Source organism: Sphaeramia orbicularis, chromosome 3, assembly GCF_902148855.1.
Source record: "Sphaeramia orbicularis chromosome 3, fSphaOr1.1, whole genome shotgun sequence".
In the NCBI taxonomy this organism is placed as follows: domain Eukaryota; kingdom Metazoa; phylum Chordata; class Actinopteri; order Kurtiformes; family Apogonidae; genus Sphaeramia; species Sphaeramia orbicularis.
In genome coordinates, this window is record NC_043959.1 from 58,580,989 (window position 1) to 58,602,002 (window position 21,014).

Below are 21,014 nucleotides of genomic sequence, written 5' to 3' on the forward strand. Positions count from 1 at the left end.
ATTTTTTTTATTTTTTTTTTTACACATATATTTATCAAAGTTTTAAGACACTACGTATCTTTTCTGACATGAATTGGTGACATTGTGTAGATCTCTCCTGTGCATAAACCCCCAGAATCACAAGCCCCCCCGTAGTTTTCACACAGTTTATCAGTAAATACATGTTTCGTTGCTTCAAAAATTAAACGCATGGTGTCCAGCTGATTATTATTATTATTATTATTATTATTTTTTTTTTTTTTTTTTTTTTTTTTTTTTTTTTTTTTAATGTTTTTTTTAACTTTTTATTTCTTTTATCTGTTTTTTTTTTTTGGGGGGGGGGGGGGTTTACAAGAATTTTTTCAATCACATTGTTTTTTTCATGTTTAAAGAGAAATGAAAACACTCAGGGAAAAAAATCTTGATGAAGGTTCTCATAATTTGTGCATGAAAGGGTTAATTTAATTCACTGACGTTTCCTGTTGCCTGCGTGTAGAATGAATCAAATACAGAAAAGTGTGCAATACAGGGCAATGGTAGTATGGAATACACTGCCACAATTTTAATTTCAGAAATTCAAGCAGTTGGTTTTTCTAAAAGGTTAAGAATTTTCATATTTACCCAAGAATAACTGTCTGAGCCATTACACATCCTATAGTGATGTCATCTCGATGGTCTGTTCTTCATTGTTTGTTGTGGAGCTGTTTTTGTTCTTTGTTTTTATTTTTATTTTTTGGGTTTGATTTTATTTATTAATTCTTTTTATTGTCGTTGTTGTTGGTGGTACTATTATTCTGTTATTGTAATTGTTTTGTATTGTGTGCTTGCTGTTGAATTTTGGTTTTCATGTTGTGTCTCGTGTGTGTACATCTTGTTTGTGAGGCGAGTTGTGGGAAATTGTGGTGCCTTATTTTTATGTTGTTAAAGACCCCAGATGTTAAAGACCAAGAGTAGCTGCTGTGTGTGCAGCAGCTAATGGGGTTCAAAACTAATAAAACTAATAAAACTGATCATGTAGATCACAGGTGTCAAACATGCGGCCCGGGGGCCAAATCGGGCCCGCCAAAGGTTCCATTCCGGCCCTGCAGGATGAAAGTGCAAAAATTCACCTTAACAGTCAAAGTTGTCCAAATCATTTTGGTTCAGGTTCCACATACAGACCAATGTGATCTACAGTCAAAATAACAGCACAATAACCCATAAATAATGACAACTACAATTTTTCTTTGTGAAAAATTATGTGGAAAAAATAATAATTAATATTTGACAAGAAAAGGCTTTTGTTGTCTTTGTCAGCTGGAAAGAATGACTCACATTAATGACCATTGTTTGCCAGTGTTCAAATCCTATTTATGATTCTGATAAACTGATTCACAGTCAGATTAGATAACAGCAGAAAACATTTGTCACCTCTTATGAGAAACGTGAGCGTTGCCCTGTTAACACTTAAACCATAAGGAGCCACTGTTACTTTTGTGGCATTTCCCAAATGATTTTTTTTTCTCAATATTTAACCTTCCTTAAGTGATTTATCATCATTTACTGTAATATTATCTTCTGGGTTTTGTTTTTTTGTTTTTTTACCCTTTCATGCATACTGGTCACTACAGTGGACAGCTATTCTACAGCTGTTCTCTTGTGTATTCATGGATTTTTTTTATTTTTTTTTTTACACATATATTTATCAAAGTTTTAAGACACTACGTATCTTTTCTGACATGAATTGGTGACATTGTGTAGATCTCTCCTGTGCATAAACCCCCAGAATCACAAGCCCCCCCGTAGTTTTCACACAGTTTATCAGTAAATACATGTTTCGTTGCTTCAAAAATTAAACGCATGGTGTCCAGCTGATTATTATTATTTTTTTTATTTTTTTTTTTTTAATGTTTTTTTTAATGTTTTTTTTAACTTTTTATTTCTTTTATCTGTTTTTTTTTTGGGGGGGGGGGGGGGGGGGTTTACAAGAATTTTTTCAATCACATTGTTTTTTTCATGTTTAAAGAGAAATGAAAACACTCAGGGAAAAAAATCTTGATGAAGGTTCTCATAATTTGTGCATGAAAGGGTTAATTTAATTCACTGACGTTTCCTGTTGCCTGCGTGTAGAATGAATCAAATACAGAAAAGTGTGCAATACAGGGCAATGGTAGTATGGAATACACTGCCACAATTTTTAATTTCAGAAATTCAAGCAGTTGGTTTTTCTAAAAGGTTAAGAATTTTCATATTTACCCAAGAATAACTGTCTGAGCCATTACACATCCTATAGTGATGTCATCTCGATGGTCTGTTCTTCATTGTTTGTTGTGGAGCTGTTTTTGTTCTTTGTTTTTATTTTTATTTTTTGGGTTTGATTTTATTTATTAATTCTTTTTATTGTCGTTGTTGTTGGTGGTACTATTATTCTGTTATTGTAATTGTTTTGCATTGTGTGCTTGCTGTTGAATTTTGGTTTTCATGTTGTGTCTCGTGTGTGTACATCTTGTTTGTGAGGCGAGTTGTGGGAAATTGTGGTGCCTTATTTTTATGTTGTTAAAGACCCCAGATGTTAAAGACCAAGAGTAGCTGCTGTGTGTGCAGCAGCTAATGGGGTTCAAAACTAATAAAACTAATAAAACTGATCATGTAGATCACAGGTGTCAAACATGCGGCCCGGGGGCCAAATCGGGCCCGCCAAAGGTTCCATTCCGGCCCTGCAGGATGAAAGTGCAAAAATTCACCTTAACAGTCAAAGTTGTCCAAATCATTTTGGTTCAGGTTCCACATACAGACCAATGTGATCTACAGTCAAAATAACAGCACAATAACCCATAAATAATGACAACTACAATTTTTCTTTGTGAAAAATTATGTGGAAAAAATAATAATTAATATTTGACAAGAAAAGGCTTTTGTTGTCTTTGTCAGCTGGAAAGAATGACTCACATTAATGACCATTGTTTGCCAGTGTTCAAATCCTATTTATGATTCTGATAAACTGATTCACAGTCAGATTAGATAACAGCAGAAAACATTTGTCACCTCTTATGAGAAACGTGAGCGTTGCCCTGTTAACACTTAAACCATAAGGAGCCACTGTTACTTTTGTGGCATTTCCCAAATGATTTTTTTTTCTCAATATTTAACCTTCCTTAAGTGATTTATCATCATTTACTGTAATATTATCTTCTGGGTTTTGTTTTTTTGTTTTTTTTACCCTTTCATGCATACTGGTCACTACAGTGGACAGCTATTCTACAGCTGTTCTCTTGTGTATTCATGGATTTTTTTTATTTTTTTTTTTACACATATATTTATCAAAGTTTTAAGACACTACGTATCTTTTCTGACATGAATTGGTGACATTGTGTAGATCTCTCCTGTGCATAAACCCCCAGAATCACAAGCCCCCCCGTAGTTTTCACACAGTTTATCAGTAAATACATGTTTCGTTGCTTCAAAAATTAAACGCATGGTGTCCAGCTGATTATTATTATTTTTTTTATTTTTTTTTTTTAATGTTTTTTTTAATGTTTTTTTTAACTTTTTATTTCTTTTATCTGTTTTTTTTTTTTTTGGGGGGGGGGGGGGGGTTTACAAGAATTTTTTCAATCACATTGTTTTTTTCATGTTTAAAGAGAAATGAAAACACTCAGGGAAAAAAATCTTGATGAAGGTTCTCATAATTTGTGCATGAAAGGGTTAATTTAATTCACTGACGTTTCCTGTTGCCTGCGTGTAGAATGAATCAAATACAGAAAAGTGTGCAATACAGGGCAATGGTAGTATGGAATACACTGCCACAATTTTTAATTTCAGAAATTCAAGCAGTTGGTTTTTCTAAAAGGTTAAGAATTTTCATATTTACCCAAGAATAACTGTCTGAGCCATTACACATCCTATAGTGATGTCATCTCGATGGTCTGTTCTTCATTGTTTGTTGTGGAGCTGTTTTTGTTCTTTGTTTTTATTTTTATTTTTTGGGTTTGATTTTATTTATTAATTCTTTTTATTGTCGTTGTTGTTGGTGGTACTATTATTCTGTTATTGTAATTGTTTTGCATTGTGTGCTTGCTGTTGAATTTTGGTTTTCATGTTGTGTCTCGTGTGTGTACATCTTGTTTGTGAGGCGAGTTGTGGGAAATTGTGGTGCCTTATTTTTATGTTGTTAAAGACCCCAGATGTTAAAGACCAAGAGTAGCTGCTGTGTGTGCAGCAGCTAATGGGGTTCAAAACTAATAAAACTAATAAAACTGATCATGTAGATCACAGGTGTCAAACATGCGGCCCGGGGGCCAAATCGGGCCCGCCAAAGGTTCCATTCCGGCCCTGCAGGATGAAAGTGCAAAAATTCACCTTAACAGTCAAAGTTGTCCAAATCATTTTGGTTCAGGTTCCACATACAGACCAATGTGATCTACAGTCAAAATAACAGCACAATAACCCATAAATAATGACAACTACAATTTTTCTTTGTGAAAAATTATGTGGAAAAAATTTAACTGAAAAAAAAAAATTACACTGTGAAAATATTTACATTTACAAAACTATTCTTTCACAATAAAATGCAAATAAATACATAAATATAAACAAAGATGAACAACCCAAAATGTGCAGTTTGAACAATATTCTGCCTGTTCCTAAATGTTTGGTGCATTTATGGATCCACTGTGATGTGGAGTTATGTTAATAATAAGAGATGGAATATTGTAGAAATTGTTCAAATTTTAGTTCCAAACTTCAACATTTTAACAATAATCTGCCTGTTACCAAATGTTTATGTAACATTGTGTGTAAATGTACATGTATAAATAATAAGTCAAGGCAAAATATTTTTAAAATTACATGAATTTTTCAAATGAAATCTGTTTTTTCAGGTTATTCACATCTTTTTTGTAAAATGTAAATATTTTAATAATTTAATTGGGGTTTTTTTTGTACTAAAACAAAAAGAAAAATTTGGATTTGTCATTATTTATAGGTTATTAAATCATTATTATTTTACTGGTCTGGCCTGCTTGAGATCAAATTGAGCTAAATATGGCCCCTGAACCAAAATGAGTTTGACAGCCCTGATGTAGATGTTAATAAAAACTCAGATTACAGTTGTAGTTACATATCAGAAAAAGAGAAAACTGAAGAAAAAGTGAGTTTTTCACTAAATATATCATTATCTGAACATAAAAACAAGTGTCTCCATCCACTGTCATTGATCCAACTCCATGGGTTTTACTGGTGAATCAATGTTGTAGAAGGTGACGGTGTTTCCACAGTAACTACGGAGCCTCTGAACGTCCAAATGAGTCAAATCTGATGGCCATGAAAAAATGACCAACTGTATTTTACATCAGTTATTTAGATCAGGGGTGTCAAACTCATTTTAGTTCAGGGGCCACATCCAGCCTAATATGATATAACGTGGGCCGGACCAGTAAAATAATATAAATAATAGGATAAGAACTTATGAGTGAAAAAAGCAAATTCTGTAATGAAAGTGTTTACATCTACGAATTGTACTTGAACATAACATGCTAAAAACCTACAAATTCGTTAGTAAAATAAGTGCAATGTCAACAATATTACACCTTAGTTTATCTTTTATACGTGTGAATCACAACTTAGAGATCACAGTGGATCTATAAATACACAAAACATTAACCCTGTCATGCATACTGGTCACTCCAGTGGACAGTTCATCTCCAGCTGTTCTCTTGTATATTCATGGGTTTTGTTGTTTTAGTTCCATATCAGCCGACACAGTGGACACTTATGCATCATCCCATACACTGACATAATCCTGATCTGCAGTAACATGTTTGAGTGCAAAAAAAACAAAAAAGCAAATTGTTATTAGATTGCAATTAACAGGAATTATTTATTTATTTATTTATTTATTTATTTATTTATTTATTTATTGCATTTTTAAACAAAAGTTGTTGGGGGTTTTTTTGCATATTATTTCAATGAAGTAAGTAATAACTAGTATTAGAGTATGATAGAATGTGAGAAAACATCAAATTAGCAGCATTAAAATGTTTATATTTAATAGTTTTCACACCGTATATCAGTAAATGCATGTTTCTTTGCCTTTTAAATTTAACACATAGTGTCCAGCTGAGTGGACATTTTTGTAACTCCATGAAAAATAGGTTGATGGAAAAAAATTAAATTGCATTGTTTTCTGTTTTTGTTTTTGTTTTTTTCATGCCTAAAGAGGAATAAAAACACTCAGGAAAAAAAAAAAAAATCTTGATTAAGGTTCTCATGAATTGTGCATGAAAGGGTTAAATAACTAGGAGAATATTATTAACATTCCACATATTTCTCTTAAGACATTTCAGAAATTCACATTTTTTGTCAAAGGCTAGTTTGTAAATGTAAAAGTTTTTGATCCATTTTACTTTTTTACACTAAAACAAAGAGACAAATTTACAGTTTTCAGTATTTATAGGTTATTATGTTAGTATTTTACTGGTCTGATCCACTTTAGACTGAAATGACCTAAAATTATTTTAACATCCTTGATTGTTAATATCTTCAGTGTAATTTTTGCATTTCACAAATTCATCCCATGGGCCGGAGTGGACCCTTTGGCGGGCCAGATTTGGCCCCCGGGCCACATGTTTGGCACCTGTGATTTAGATGGATTGATAGGATTAGTGGATCAACAGGTATTAAACAGTCTAGATCAGTAGATGGTTCTGGTTGCCGGGGGCTGCTTTGGTCTTTATGGGTTAAACAATAATTATGCAACAATAACAAAAACGGTTTACCTAAAGTCCAGTCTGTTTCCCATGTCCCAGGCTGTGGGGTGACAGACCACCTTGCGTCCGTCCTCAGGTTTCACAAACATGGAGTTATTCCAGAAGTTATCAAACATCTCATACAGACCAACAGACATGAAGAACTTCTCTGCTTCTTCAAAAAAGCGACGCTCAGTCCATCCCTGAAATCCGAGGTGGCATTAACCATTAAAGATTAAACTATTTTTGCAGTGACTTGATTATTTTCTCTCCATTCAAAATTAGCTAGGTAGTCATTCACCATTTATTATAATATTATAATCTGCTGTTACACATTTTCAGTGAAAATCATGTATTTTCCTATACTTAATTTCGTGACCATGTAAATATTCACAAAACATCAGATTAAAGATTCAAAGTTTAACCCATAAAGACCCAATGCTACTTTTGTGTCAATTCCCTAACGATTTTTTCTCAATATTTAACCTTTATTAAGTGATTTATCGCCATTTATTACAATATTATCCTCTGGTTTTTTTTGCATTTTTTCGGTAAGATCATGTATTTTCCTATATTTATTCACCAATCCTGTAGATATTCATAAAAGCTCAGATTAAAGTTGATTGATATTATATCAGAAATAGAGAAAACTAAAGAAAATGTTACGTTTTCAGCAAAATCTATCAATAACTCAACATAAACCCAGTGTGTCCATCCACTGTCATTGATCCAACACCATGGGTTTTACTGGTGAATCAATGTTGTAGAAGATGACGGTGTTTCCACGTTCACTACGGAGCCTCTGAACGTCCAAATGGGTCATATCTGATGACCATGAAAAGATGAAGAACTGCATTTTATATCAATTATTTACATGTATTGAGAGGATTAATGAATCAACAGCTACACTGGTCTACAATTTTTTAGAATTGATTTGCTTCAGAGATTAAATGTGCTAAATGTTACGCATTTTAATAAGATTAATTGGAAAATAAATGACAAAAGTGCCGGTTTGCTGATGTTTTCAAGGTATATGATAAAGTGTTTTTACACACATATACTGGTTTGTGTACATTTATATAATAGTTTTATAAATCTTTCACTAAATAGAACCTGTAAAGTGAATGTATTCTAATGTGCAGACAGTGTTTTGAAGAAGATCTTGTAGCTCTGAGACAAATATTCCTTTGGAGTCAAACCCATTCTCTCGTTAATTCTTGAATTTCACATTTTGACTCAAGGCTGTATCTTGGAAGTTCAGCCAACCAGCATTTTTGACTTGATTTTTCTTTATCAGTGACTCTCATGTGGTAAAATTTCATTACTTTTATTCTGGAAGCATTTTCCTTGTAGACCAGTGGTATTAAACAGTTTACAGGGGTTGGACAAAATAATGGAAACACCTTAAAAAATCAACAAAATATAATTTAATATGGTGTAGGTCCGCCTTTTGCGGCAATTACAGCCTCAATTCTCCGAGGTATTGATTCATACAACTTGTGAATTGTTTCCAAAGGAATTTTAAGCCATTCTTCAGTTAGAATACCCTCCAACTCTTTTAGAGACGATGGCGGTGGAAATCGACGTCTTACTTGAATCTCTAAAACTGACCATAAATGCTCAATAATGTTGAGGTCTGGGGACTGTGCCGGCCATACGAGATGCTCAACTTCATTAGAATGTTCCTCATGCCATTCTTTAACAATTCTAGCTGTATGGATTGGGGCATTATCATCCTGAGGTGAAGGTGTTTCCATTATTTTGTCCAACCCCTGTAGATCAATACATGGTTTAGGTCGCCAGTGGCTGTTTGGGTCTTTATGGGTTAAAACATGACGAGAGAAAAGCTACGAAAAAGTAACATCATCTGCCATTTATCAAACTCCATGGGTTTTACTGGTGAATCAGTTTTGCAAAACATGACAGTGCTTCCACATTCACTACGGAGTCTCTGAACGTCCAAATCTGATGATGATGAAAAGCTGAGAAACTGCATTTTCCCCGAATTATTTCAATGTATTGATGGGATTCGTGGTTCAAAATTTACTAAGCATTTTAGATGGGTACACGCTTTAAGGTCCGGTCTTTGAGGGTTAAACAGTTTTTAGTTTCAGAATAACAGAAATGACTGTACCTTTTTCACCATGGTTTCACTGACATCAATAGGAGGTTTGTTAGGGTAGGGGATCGACAGAGGGTAGAGGTTGGTCCAGAATCTTCCCCACATGTCACCTGAATAATCAATACAAAAGGTACAACAGTCTTCACTTTGCACTTCATACAATATCGTATTTCCAAACACAGTAACATGCATTAGAGCACAGGTGTCAAACATGCGGCCCGGGGGCCAAAACCGGCCCACCAAAGGGTCCAATTTGGCCCTGGGATGAATTTGTGAAATGCAGAAATTACACTGAAGATATTAACAATCAAGGATGTTTGAATCATTTTAAGTCAATTCAATCTCAAGTGGGTCAGACCAGTAAAATACTATCATAATAACCTATAAATAATGAAAAGTACAAATTTTGTCTCTTTGTTGTAGTGTAAAAAAAAAAAAAAAAAGAAAAATTACACAAAAATTTTTACATTTACAGACTAGCCTTTTGCAAAAAAAGGGAATAACCTGAAATTTCTTAAGAGAAGTCTGTGGAATTTTATCAATATTCTGCCTGTTACTAAATGTTTTGTGTATTTGCAGATCCACTGTGATCTGTACGTTGTAATGCATACGTATAAATGATACACTGAGGCGTAATATTGTTAAAATTGCACTTATTTTTCTGAAGAATTTGCAGGTTCATATTTGTTCACGTTATGTTCAAGTACGGTTTGTAGATGTAAACATTTTCATTACGGAATTTGACTTTTTTTAACTCAAAAACAGAGAAAAAAACTTTAGAGTTGACATTATTTCTAAGTTCTTATCCTATTATTTATATTATTTTACTGGTCCGGCCCACTTTATATCATATTAGGCTGTATGTGGCCCCTGAACTAAAATGAGTTTGACACCCCTGCATTAGAGAGTTGTATGATCTGAGAGTGGAAGCAGAGTTTAGACAGTAGCATGTTCTTCTGCCACCTCTGACACATTTCAGCAAAAGACATAATTTCAGCTGCACTTCATATTATTTGTTTTTCATATTAGAATTGTGTATTTATACATTTATTTCTTTGGTCACTTTGGGTTGCAGAAACTGATCGTATAAAATGTTGATATAATGTCTTCCTACCTTAACAAAATGAACAGGTCATTAGGTTTGTATGTTACAGGTGATGGTTTTAACATGTGGAGGGCATAACAAACAGCCTGCAATTATGAATAGTCTTGTTCCTCGCTAAAAACCTTTTAACTGAAAAGAATAACATTGCATAAGAACTGAGATTGTGCTCATTTTCCTCATGTTAAATAAATGAACAAACGAAGCAACAAAATGAACAAATCTGCACAAAAGTTGAATAAATTGATCAAATGAACCCAAAAAATCAATGAAATTAACACAAATGGGCATAAGATAATCACAGAAATGAACAAAAAAAACACAAAGTGAACAAGAAACGAACAAAACTGAGCAAAATAACCAACAAGATCATTAACAAAAAGTACACAAATTAACAAATCATAAATAAATGAATAATAAATAAAATGACCAAAAGGAAATGAATTAAGTAGTGTTTAAAAGTAAATAAAATGATCGACAAAAGGAAACAAAAAATGAAGAAAATAAGTAATACAATGCCAAAGGTAAAACAATCTTGTAATCTGAATCTTTTGGTAGATGTTTGTTTCATATTTTATCCTCATTTTTCTCTGAAATAACTTGAAGCAGAGCAGAAATACGGTCAAAAATACATTTGTATGTAAACGTGACTTTACTCGGGTTGAATTCACTCATTTCATTCAAAATCTAAACATGGGACGTCATCTGAGGCTACGTTTAGATGGTAACAATCTGAACCGAAAACGCAAAAAGTGGCATTGCGTTCTCACTTTTAATTCTGCGTTTGGACGTGTGTTTTAGGGGGAAAATCTGCATCCAGAGAAACGCGCAAAAGTGTGTGAAATGTTTAATTTATTGATGAAGTATGCATGCCAGGTGGGTAGACGGCATCACCACCACCAAGACCGAGCGCCTGTGTAGAACCTTTTTAATTCTCTTCCTGTTGTTGTTTTCCTGAACTTGTGATGTAAACTCTATGAGACGAGAATCCCTTTAGACCAGGGGTGTCAAACATGTGCCAAAGGGTCCAATCCAGCCCGCGGGATGAATTAGTGAAACACAAAAATTACACTGAAGATATTCACATTCAGAATGTCAAAATAATTTTAGGTCAGTTCCATCTAAAGTGGGTCAGGCCAGTACAATACTATCATACTAAACTATAAACAATGAAAGCCACAATTTTTTCTCTTTATTCTAGTGTAAAAAAAAAAAGTTAAATTACAAAAATGTTCACATTTACATACTAGCCTTTTACAAAAAATGTGGAAAAACCTGAACAAATATGAACAATCTGAAATGTCTTCAGAGAATTAAGAGTAATTGTACCATTATTCTGTCGTTTATTAAATGTTTTGTGTATTTGTAGATCCACTGTGATCTGTACATGGTAATGAACATGTGAAAATGAGAAGCTGAGGCCAAATAATGGCATAAATTGTTAAAATAGCCCTTTTTTTCTTTATAAATTTCATTTTGGTCATGGTTGTTCATGTCTTTCCACATTTTTTTTAAAGAATAGTTTGTAGATGTGAAAATTTTGATAATATAATTTTACTTTTTTCACACTAAAACATAGAAAGTGACGTACAAATTTTGGAATTGATATTATTTATGTATTATTATGTTATTATTTTAACCCTTTCATGCACAAATTATGAGAACCTTAATCAAAATTTTTTCCTGAGTGTTTTTATTCCTCTTTAGGCATGAAAAAAACAATGCGATTGAAAATTTTCTTCTGAAGAATAAATAAATAATAATAAAAAAAAACATTAAAAAAAATAATGAAAAAAAATTCTTATGAACCTATTTTTCATGAAGTTGCAAAAATGTCCACTCAGCTGGACACCACACGTTTAATTTTTGATGCACAGAAACATGTATTTACTGATAAATTGTGTGAAAACTATGGGGAGGGCTTGTGATTCTGGGGGTTTATGCTCAGGAGAGATCTACATAATGTTACCAATTCATGTCAGAAAAGATATGTAGTGTCTTAAAACTTTAATAAAGCTGTGTGTAAAAAAAAAAAAAAAAAAAAAAAAAGAACAACAACGAAAAGAACAACAAAATCCATGAATATACGGGAAAACAGCTGTAGAATAGTTGTCCACTGTAGTGAGCAGTATACATGAAAGGGTTAATGATGCAGCCCACTGCAGGTCATACTGGGCTGTATGTGGCCCCTGAACTAACATGAGTTTGACACCCCTGCTTTAGACGGTGACATGAGAGTGGAGCATTTTTAAGATTTCCACAGTGGAAGGTGGTTTCACTTTTTTGCGTTTTCATCTCCCAAAATCCGTCTAAACAAAAGACACATTTGATAAAATATTTTGTCGTTTCCACCCCAGAGCGTTGTCATGTAACTGGGCCTCACTGGGTGGGACATGGAGACCAGGGATAAAAGCGTTGTGCAGTCTCGGACATTTTTACTCTACAAAGTAGTTTTTTCTTGCCTCGTTCTATTTTCTTCTCCTGTAATTCACTTCAGAATGACTTCAGTTCAGTGGATACCTCATCATGTTTCTGTGTCTGAATCTTGACTAATATTAAATCTCATTACAGCTCAAACACATGAAAAGAGTCTAAAATGGAATAATGACAATAAGATCAGAAACTCTGATGACCTCCATGGTTCACATACCGAGCAGGTGGGCGGGCAGGGGTCCTTGTGGGTCAATGTGTCCACCGTAGACCTTCATCAGCTGGGCCCTGACATAAGCATGCAGCTCCTTGTACAGAGGCAGGATCTGCAAAAAAAACATACATTACTACTGTGAACAGTTTTCCACAGTCTGTAATAAAAGCCTCTACTCCTTGGATATTAGACGAACCTGTTTGTATAATGAACGGACGTCTGTCATTAGCTCTTCTCTGGTGTAACTGTACGGAATCGGCTCCTCGATGGTCTCGTAGTTATATCTCCAGTACGCTCCATAGTCCTCAAATCCTGCATGTGACAGCAGAGGAACACACATTTTACACAATGTTGTCATTTTAGTTCTTTAGTTTTAACAGGAAAATGTCCTCTTGATCACATCATTGCTTGTATTAGATTATATGACATGTGCATTGTGACATTTATATTTAATGAGTGGTAACCAGAGGGCGTTGTTATTTTTCCATCAGTTGCTTCTGTCCACTCTGTGATTCTGCAGTGCAGTGGTGACTGGTCCATAGGAGTACAGAGGAACCATGACATTAAAATAAATAGTTGTTCTTCCCCACTTTAACCCTTTAACTCCTCATGTGACACATTGAAAACCTGGTAAAGAAATTAAAGCTTAAACTGGGCTTTTACTTTCGAAACAAGTTGTTTTTCTTTTGATGTACAAAAGCACCTTGTCACTGCCACTTTTTTTATCAGTGTTAGATTATGGAGATGTACTTTATATGAACACATCGTCTAAGTATCTTCAAATGACTGACACAGTCTATCATGCTGCTCTGAGGTTTATTACTAATTCTAAAACCATGACACATCATCATGACTTGTATTCCAGAGTGGGCTGGCCTGCCCTGTCCACCAGGAGGCTGGGACACTGGTGTACCTTCATTTATAAGGCCATACTTGGACTACTGCCTTCCTATATCTGTAGTTTAATTACGAGAAGAAGTGTTGATTCTTATTGTCTGTGATCGAATGAGCATTTGTTCCTCTTTGTGCCATTCGCCCGTACAGAGCTGGTAAAACGGCATTTGTGTACTCTGCTCCGTCCACATGGAATATGTTGCTAAAAGACTGGAAACTGTCTGAACTGATCTCCCTGAATGCTTTTAAATCCAAACTCAAAGTGCTGGAGAACAACTGAATGACTTGCACGTGTTTTTCACAGGTTGATTTGCCTTGTAAATTATTGTTTGTTGTAACTGTATGAGGTAATTGTATGTTGTAACTACACTGAACAAAAATATAAATGCACCACTTTTGTTTTTGCTCCCATTTTTCATGAGCTGAACTCAAAGATCTAAAACTTTTTCTATGTACACAAAAGGCCTATTTCTCTCAAATATTGTTCATAAATTTGTCTAAATCTGTGTTAGTGAGCACTTCTCCTTTGTCCTTTGCTGAGATAATCCATCCACCTCACAGGTGTGGCATATCAAGATGCTGATTAGACAGCAGGATTATTGCACAGGTGTGACTTAGGCTGGCCACAATAAAAGGCCACTCTAAAATGTGCACATTTTACTGTATTGGGTGGTCCAGGGGGGTCAGAAAACCAGTCAGTATTTGGTGTGACCACCATTTTCCTCGCACAGTCTTCTTCATGAATTCTCTGAAACAGCTTTGGAGATGGCTTATGGTAGAGAAATGAACATTCAATTCACAGGCAGAAGCTCTGGTGGAGATTCCTGAAGTCAGCATGACCAGTGCATATTCCCTCAAACTTGTGACATCTGTGGTATTGTGCTGTGTGATAAAACTGCACATTTTGGAGTGGCCTTTTATTGTGGCCAGCTAAGGCACACCTGTGCAAAATCCTGCTGTCTAATCAGTATCTTGATCTGCCACACCTGTGAGGTGGATGGATTATCTCAGCAAAGAAGAAGTGTTCACTAACACAAATTTAGACAGATTTGTGAGCAATATTTGAGAGAAATAAACCTTGTGTGTACACAGAAAAAGTTTTAGATCTTTCAGTTCAGCTCAAGAAAATGGGAGCAAAACAAAAGTAGTGCATTTATATTTTTGTTCAGTATATGTGTTGTGTTTTGTGCTGTCTCTTGGTCAGGACTCCCTTGAAAAGAGGCTCTTAATCTCAATAAGATCTTTTTCCTGGTTAAATAAAGGTTGAATAAAAATTAAAATAAAATAATGTGTCTGTGGTGGACCGTTCTGTATGTTTAATTAAATATAAATATTCATAAAAATTCAACTGTTTGCTCAATAGTTAAAATTTCAAAACATGCTGATAGAATAGACCTTGTGCTTTGAGCATGCTCAGGGCGCCCCCTGTTGCCTGTGGAATGGTGGGTAAAACACAAAGAAGTGAGTGAGACCGAAGTTATGAAAATAGATATTTTGAGCTTTTTTTTTTTTTTTTTTTTTTTAAACACAGTTTTCCTTGTCATATTTAGTTTTTACTGTTGTTTGCAGTATTGTCTCGATTTTTCTTCTTTTTTTTCTGCTTTTTTAAGTTTTAACTGTGTAACTGCTTTCTGGAGTTCAACCAGGTGTCAGAAAGCAGCTGGACCGATTTAGAAAAAAAAGAGCCATAAAACAAAAACTACTGGGGCAAAATCCAAATACTTGTTGTTCAGTGTGTTCCAGTTCATGGTTTATGTTCAACATCCCTAAATCCCTTATCTATGCACATTCTGAGGGCCTTTTTTAGTAAAACCTGTCAACTCAAGTCCTCTCTTTGTCTGTTTTCTGTTCTTCCACCTGTTTGACCCTAAAACACACAGTAAAACAAAACCACTGAAGGAAGAAAGGCACACAAACCATACTCACAGCAGCTTTTATCACACTGAAACGGGCGACAATTAAAACAACAAAAACTGCCTGTTTCATTGAAATAACGTCTCAGAGGTTTAAAGGGTTAATTGTAATATTTTAAATAATACATTTTAAAATTTTACTGGCAAAAATGCATCTGAAATAAAGACATGCTTTAAATATTATGATATAATACTAGTCCTCTGTCCTGTGGTCCCACTAACATTGATTAAGTTTGATTCTAACTGTATTTACTTTACTTTATTTCTATGAAAATATGTTTATTTCCTGTTCGCTGGGCATCATCCAAAAGAGTGTGCATGTGTCTCCTGTAGACTGTATAAAATTATTGGAAGGGGGAAGTTGTGTCATCCACTCATTGGTTTCTGAACTGCCGTTTCGAAACCAGTTTTCAAAATCACCTTCGCTTTTTTGAACAGGAAGTGACTGTATTTGGACAAAAGTGGCAGAATAACAATACCCTATGGGGTCAGAAGTGAAATAATGCTATGCAGTAAACATACTGACTCAATAAAAGGACATATTTTGTGTAATATTTAGTAACAAAGTTGTTTTACAGTTGTGTTTGTGGACTCTATTAACCATAACTTTAATAGTGCTGTTTATCAGGGGAACAAAGGTCTTAAAATAGCTAAAAATAAGGCTCTGAATGTCAGGACTCATGGGAGAAAATTGAGATATAATTTAAGTTGAGATCACTTCTTAGAGGGTTCAGATGAAACAGGTAAGACCAGATGTTCTGGAAAACATCAGCACTGACTTTTTTACAGGAGGCCATGTACGTCTGTGGAAGCCAGGGACTTTGGAGCCAGTTCTAGTGGATGTCAGGGGCATTACAGCTTTATAATCCTCATGGTCCTAAGGTCTTCACCCTTTGGTGTATCTGAAGTGTTTGTTGAGCAGGTGAATAAAGCTGTACTCTTTATTGGAAGATTAAAACACATGGATCAATAACCCCTGCCACCTGTAGCCAAATAAAAGGGAATTTTATTTTTTTTATTTTATTTTATTTTGTTTTGTTTATTTTATTTATTTTATTTTGTTTTGTTTTATTTATTTTGTTTTTATTTTATTTTATTTTATTTTATTTTGTTTTATTTTATTTTATTTTTTGTTTTATTTTATTTTATTTTTATTTTATTTTATTTTATTTTATTTTATGTGGTTAGATGATTTATTCATTTTCCAAGTAACTGTGAGTAAGATATAAATGCTTTTAGCAGAAAACTAACTTTTGTCCTGTTCAGCTCTGGATTTCACCTTACTTCTTACAGTCACTACGGCTTCTGTCTGACTATTATTAAAACGGAACATTTTCTATAGTAAAATTCCATAACATTTTCCGCAAGCCCAGACGAAGAGGGAGGTTTTGGTTTTTATTCCCTCTGGTCCCATATTTCACCGTATTCCCCAGTGTACAAATGGAGGTTAAATGGCAAAAAGCTACTTTATAGTTTCTGGACTTTATTGTTGGTTCTACTGTTATCTCTTAAAATAACTCAATCTAGCGGAACCTTTTAGCTCCAATTCCATAAAATCCAGTGGAAAGATTAGACCATGAACTTGAAAACCAGACGGCTGTGCAACCTGAACAGCTACTGTCCATGCTCCACTGCTTCTATATGGTGTCGTAGATAATCCACAGATACACAAAACAGGCTGCACAAAATCAAAGAACACACTGACGTTTAGGGCACGTGAAGCACAGAGGGGTTTTTAACCATTATTGACAAGGTTAAAAAAAAGACCATGTCAATAAAAACGACACCACTGCAAAAGTCAAGTTCTTCAAAGTACAAACTGGTTACCACAAAATTTAAAGATCTACAACAAAGCATAAAATAAGTAAGCTTCTCAAATTTTCAAAAGTATATTAGTTTATATATTTCTCCAAAATCTATTTAGGTTCCCTGAGTACATCTTTTTTGAATGAAAATCTAGATTTACTGAAATAATTTTAGTCTGTATTATATTGTATTATTTCATGAAATAACTACAATATTTTTTTGCTATTAAAGTGTCATAAAACTTAAAATGTCAAGTTTAGTGTAATGAAAATATTATTTTTAAAAAATTTTGCAAAATTTATTTTAAAAATTTAGTGAGCCAAATAGATATATTTACACACTAAACTCTACACTTTTTTGGGGGGGGACTTAAATTGACGCCAACATATTCATAAATGATATGATTTTAACTGGTTTCTGGTGACCAAAACCGGTTGTAAACTCTACCTAAGTAATAAATGCATATAGATTTCGTAAAAATTTTCATTTTCTGGGTAAAATAATTGAAGATCTACCTGTCATGCTTCATCTTATACACTTCATCTGTTTATTTAATGCTGTTTTATGATGTCTTATATTATTTTATTTTATTTTTTGAATGAACCTGCATCCTGGTGATTTGTGTGATTTTGGTTTATGTGCATTTGTAATGAGGTGCAGAATTTTTAGCATTATATACCTTGCATGCATTTTTTATGTTTTTTTTTTTTTTTTTCAATCATACCGTTCAGTTTGGAAGCTCATTCTTCAGGTCTACGTAGTCTCGTACAGAGGCCTCATCCTCTTGCCCACCTCTTCCTCCAGCCTTCCCACACATGTAGACGCTTGAGTAGTCTCTGCTGTTAGCCATTACATGCTCCAGTCCTGTAAGCACAAATATCACACATAATATCATGAAAAATAAACTTCAATTAAAATAAAATGCACTTTCAACACAAGGCAAACAATGGAAAAAAAACAAGGAGTGATACTGGTTTAACCCTTGTGTGGTGTTCAGGTTTTTTGTTAGTCAGCAGTGTTCGGGGTCTGCTGGACCCGCTGCATTTGGGGTTTTGAATTCAACATTATCAAACAACTTTATGCAAAAATACTCAACAGATGTTGACTTCATCCCAATTACCAAGCAATATAAAAAGCAGTATATATTTCATATTTGCCTTTTGCCTTTATTAGATGACATTATGGAATTAAAGTGCTAATTGTTTTCACTTTTCTTTTTTTTTTTTTTCTAAAATGTAATATAATCAAGATATGAGAGGAAAAAAATTCATAAACAAATAATTACTCATCATTTTTCTTTTAATAAAAAATGGAAAAGGGTCCCACAGACCCAAACACCATACAAGGGTTAAAGATAGATAGATAGATAGATAGAGATAGATAGATAGATAGATAGATAGATAGATAGATAGATAGATAGAGATAGATAGATAGATAGATAGATAGATAGATAGAATAGATAGTAGATAGATAGATAGAACGATAGATAGATAGATAGATAGATAGAACGATAGATAGAACGATAGATAGAACGATAGATAGAACGATAGATAGATAGATAGATAGATAGATAGATTAGATAGATAGATAGATAGATAGATAGATAGATAGATAGATAGATAGATAGATAGATAGAACGATAGATAGAACGATAAACGATAGAACGATAGAACGATAGATAGAACGATAGATAGAACGATAGATAGAACGATCGATAGAACGATAGAACGATAGATAGAACGATAAACGATAGAACGATAGAACGATAGAACGATAGAACGATAGATAGATAGATAGATAGATAGATAGATAGATAGATAGATAGATAGATAGATAGATAGATAGATAGATAGATAGATAGATAGATAGATAGAACGATCGATAGAACGATCGATAGAACGATAGAACGATCGATAGAACGATAGAACGATAGAACGATAGATAGAACGATAGATAGAACGATAGATAGATAGAACGATAGAACGATAGAACGATAGATAGATAGATAGATAGATAGATGATAGATAGATAGATAGATAGATAGATAGATAGATAGTAGATAGATAGATAGATAGATAGTAGATAGATAGATAGATAGATATAGATAGATAGATAGGGGGTGGGTGGGTGGGTGGGTGGGTGGGTGGGGGATGGATGGATGGATGGATGGATGGATAGATAGATAGAGATAGATAGATAGATAGATAGATAGATAGATAGATAGATAGAGATAGATAGATAGATAGATAGATAGATAGATAGATAGATAGTAGAGATAGATAGATAGATAGATAGATAGATGAGTAGATAGATAGATAGATAGATAGATAGATAGATAGATAGATAGATAGATAGTAGAGCCATGTTTTCTTCTGTCTGTGTTATCAGTTGTAGGTTCAGATGCAGCAGCAGACGTCTGTACTTATGGAACTCCTGCTCATACTCTACCTGGCTCTAACGTCTGGCAGTTGAGCTCATCGTCCTTCAGACACACTGTGGCTGTGCTGTAGATCGTACTCATATCACTCAGAATTTTACTCAGCTACAAGTGGGCAAAAAACAAAAAAACACAGGTATGAAATGACACAATTCATGACAAAAAATCACAGGACAATCTTTGTCTTTTTGTAACTTCAGATATACTGTATGTCGACTTTTATGTTATTTGAAGTGTCTTACGTGCTCTGCTTTATCTGAGGATAAGACACCAGAGCCTTTGTCTTGCAGGGAGATGAGCTGTAATTTGATTTCTCTATCCTTAATCAGATCAATGGAAAGTTCCCAGAGTCCTCTGAGACCTGGCTGTAGTAATTGCTCCATATTTTCCCCTGTTCTGACTGAAAAGAGTTAAAAAAAAAAAAAAAAAAGACATCAAGTCACATGATTCAGTTACCACAACTTCAGAAAACTTGAACCAGAGGATGTTTTTTTCCACATGCTTACCACTTTGTCGGAGTTCTCCTTGGTGATGTTGGTGTTGTAGGCCCAGGATGCCAGCGAGTACTGGTACATAAGGTCAGAGGCCCGCTCATCGAATGCCGCCAGGAATTCCTTCGCCCTCGTCTCCTCATCTGACTGAACACAAACAGCAGCGGACAGAGCCAACAACGCTACAAAGATCCCACCACGCATCTCGACGGCTCCAGTAACATCCACCCTCACTGAGACGGACAGACGCTCTACGCCGTTTTACTGTTACCTTCTCCACTGCCTTGGACTTTGGACAGAGCCATAACTGAGGGTGTATCTGAGTTTTCATTTACAGATAGGATGTACGGAGGAACAGTGAATGTGACTGGGCTGTCATCACAAACAAGGGAGTGCAAGTTTTACTCTGATAAATGACCAATGCCTTTGGATCTGGATCTGGACCTCTGTTGTCCTTTTAAGGTCTCTGTTGGATCCAGGTCTTTAGTCCTGGGTCTGATTGAACTGTTTTGAGTAAAAAAAAAAAAGCAAATGAACATGATCTTGGTAAACACGAGCTCATTTTTAGCCTTTTTTGTTTTTCAGAATATGGTTATTTGCCAGTCGGATTCTTACAGAAAGAATTATAGTTGTTGACACGTTCATGAATAAATATTTATACACAGAAATACAATTCCAAAGGCCACAAAACCAAAAATAGAAGGTACGAAGCTGAGAAGTACCTCCAAAGTAGAGGTTGAGAAAAGTTTAACCCTTTCATGCATAAGTCACTCCAGTGGACGGTTCTTCTCCAGCTGTTCTCTTGTATATTAACGGGTTTAGTTGTTTTAGTTTCATATCAGCCAACACAGCGGACACTTACATCTCATATCCTAACATTCAGACCATTACTGTAACTTTG

The 21,014-nt window shown here is 34.4% G+C and overlaps 1 protein-coding gene across 1 annotated transcript in view; it reads right to left on the reverse strand.

The window, feature by feature from the left end:
* The window catches only part of LOC115411112 (angiotensin-converting enzyme 2-like), a 35,391-nt gene extending 15,074 nt beyond the window's left edge, over window positions 1-20,317 (reverse strand). Inside the window, 13 exon segments of the mRNA XM_030123058.1 lie at window positions 6,735-6,907; window positions 8,839-8,936; window positions 12,579-12,684; window positions 12,769-12,884; window positions 17,910-17,924; window positions 17,927-17,950; window positions 17,953-17,982; window positions 17,985-18,014; window positions 18,017-18,049; window positions 19,634-19,727; window positions 19,865-19,956; window positions 19,959-20,022; window positions 20,129-20,317. Coding sequence (XP_029978918.1) covers window positions 6,735-6,907; window positions 8,839-8,936; window positions 12,579-12,684; window positions 12,769-12,884; window positions 17,910-17,924; window positions 17,927-17,950; window positions 17,953-17,982; window positions 17,985-18,014; window positions 18,017-18,049; window positions 19,634-19,727; window positions 19,865-19,956; window positions 19,959-20,022; window positions 20,129-20,317 — 1,064 coding nt within the window.
* Between the last annotated feature and the right edge of the window lie 697 nt (window positions 20,318-21,014).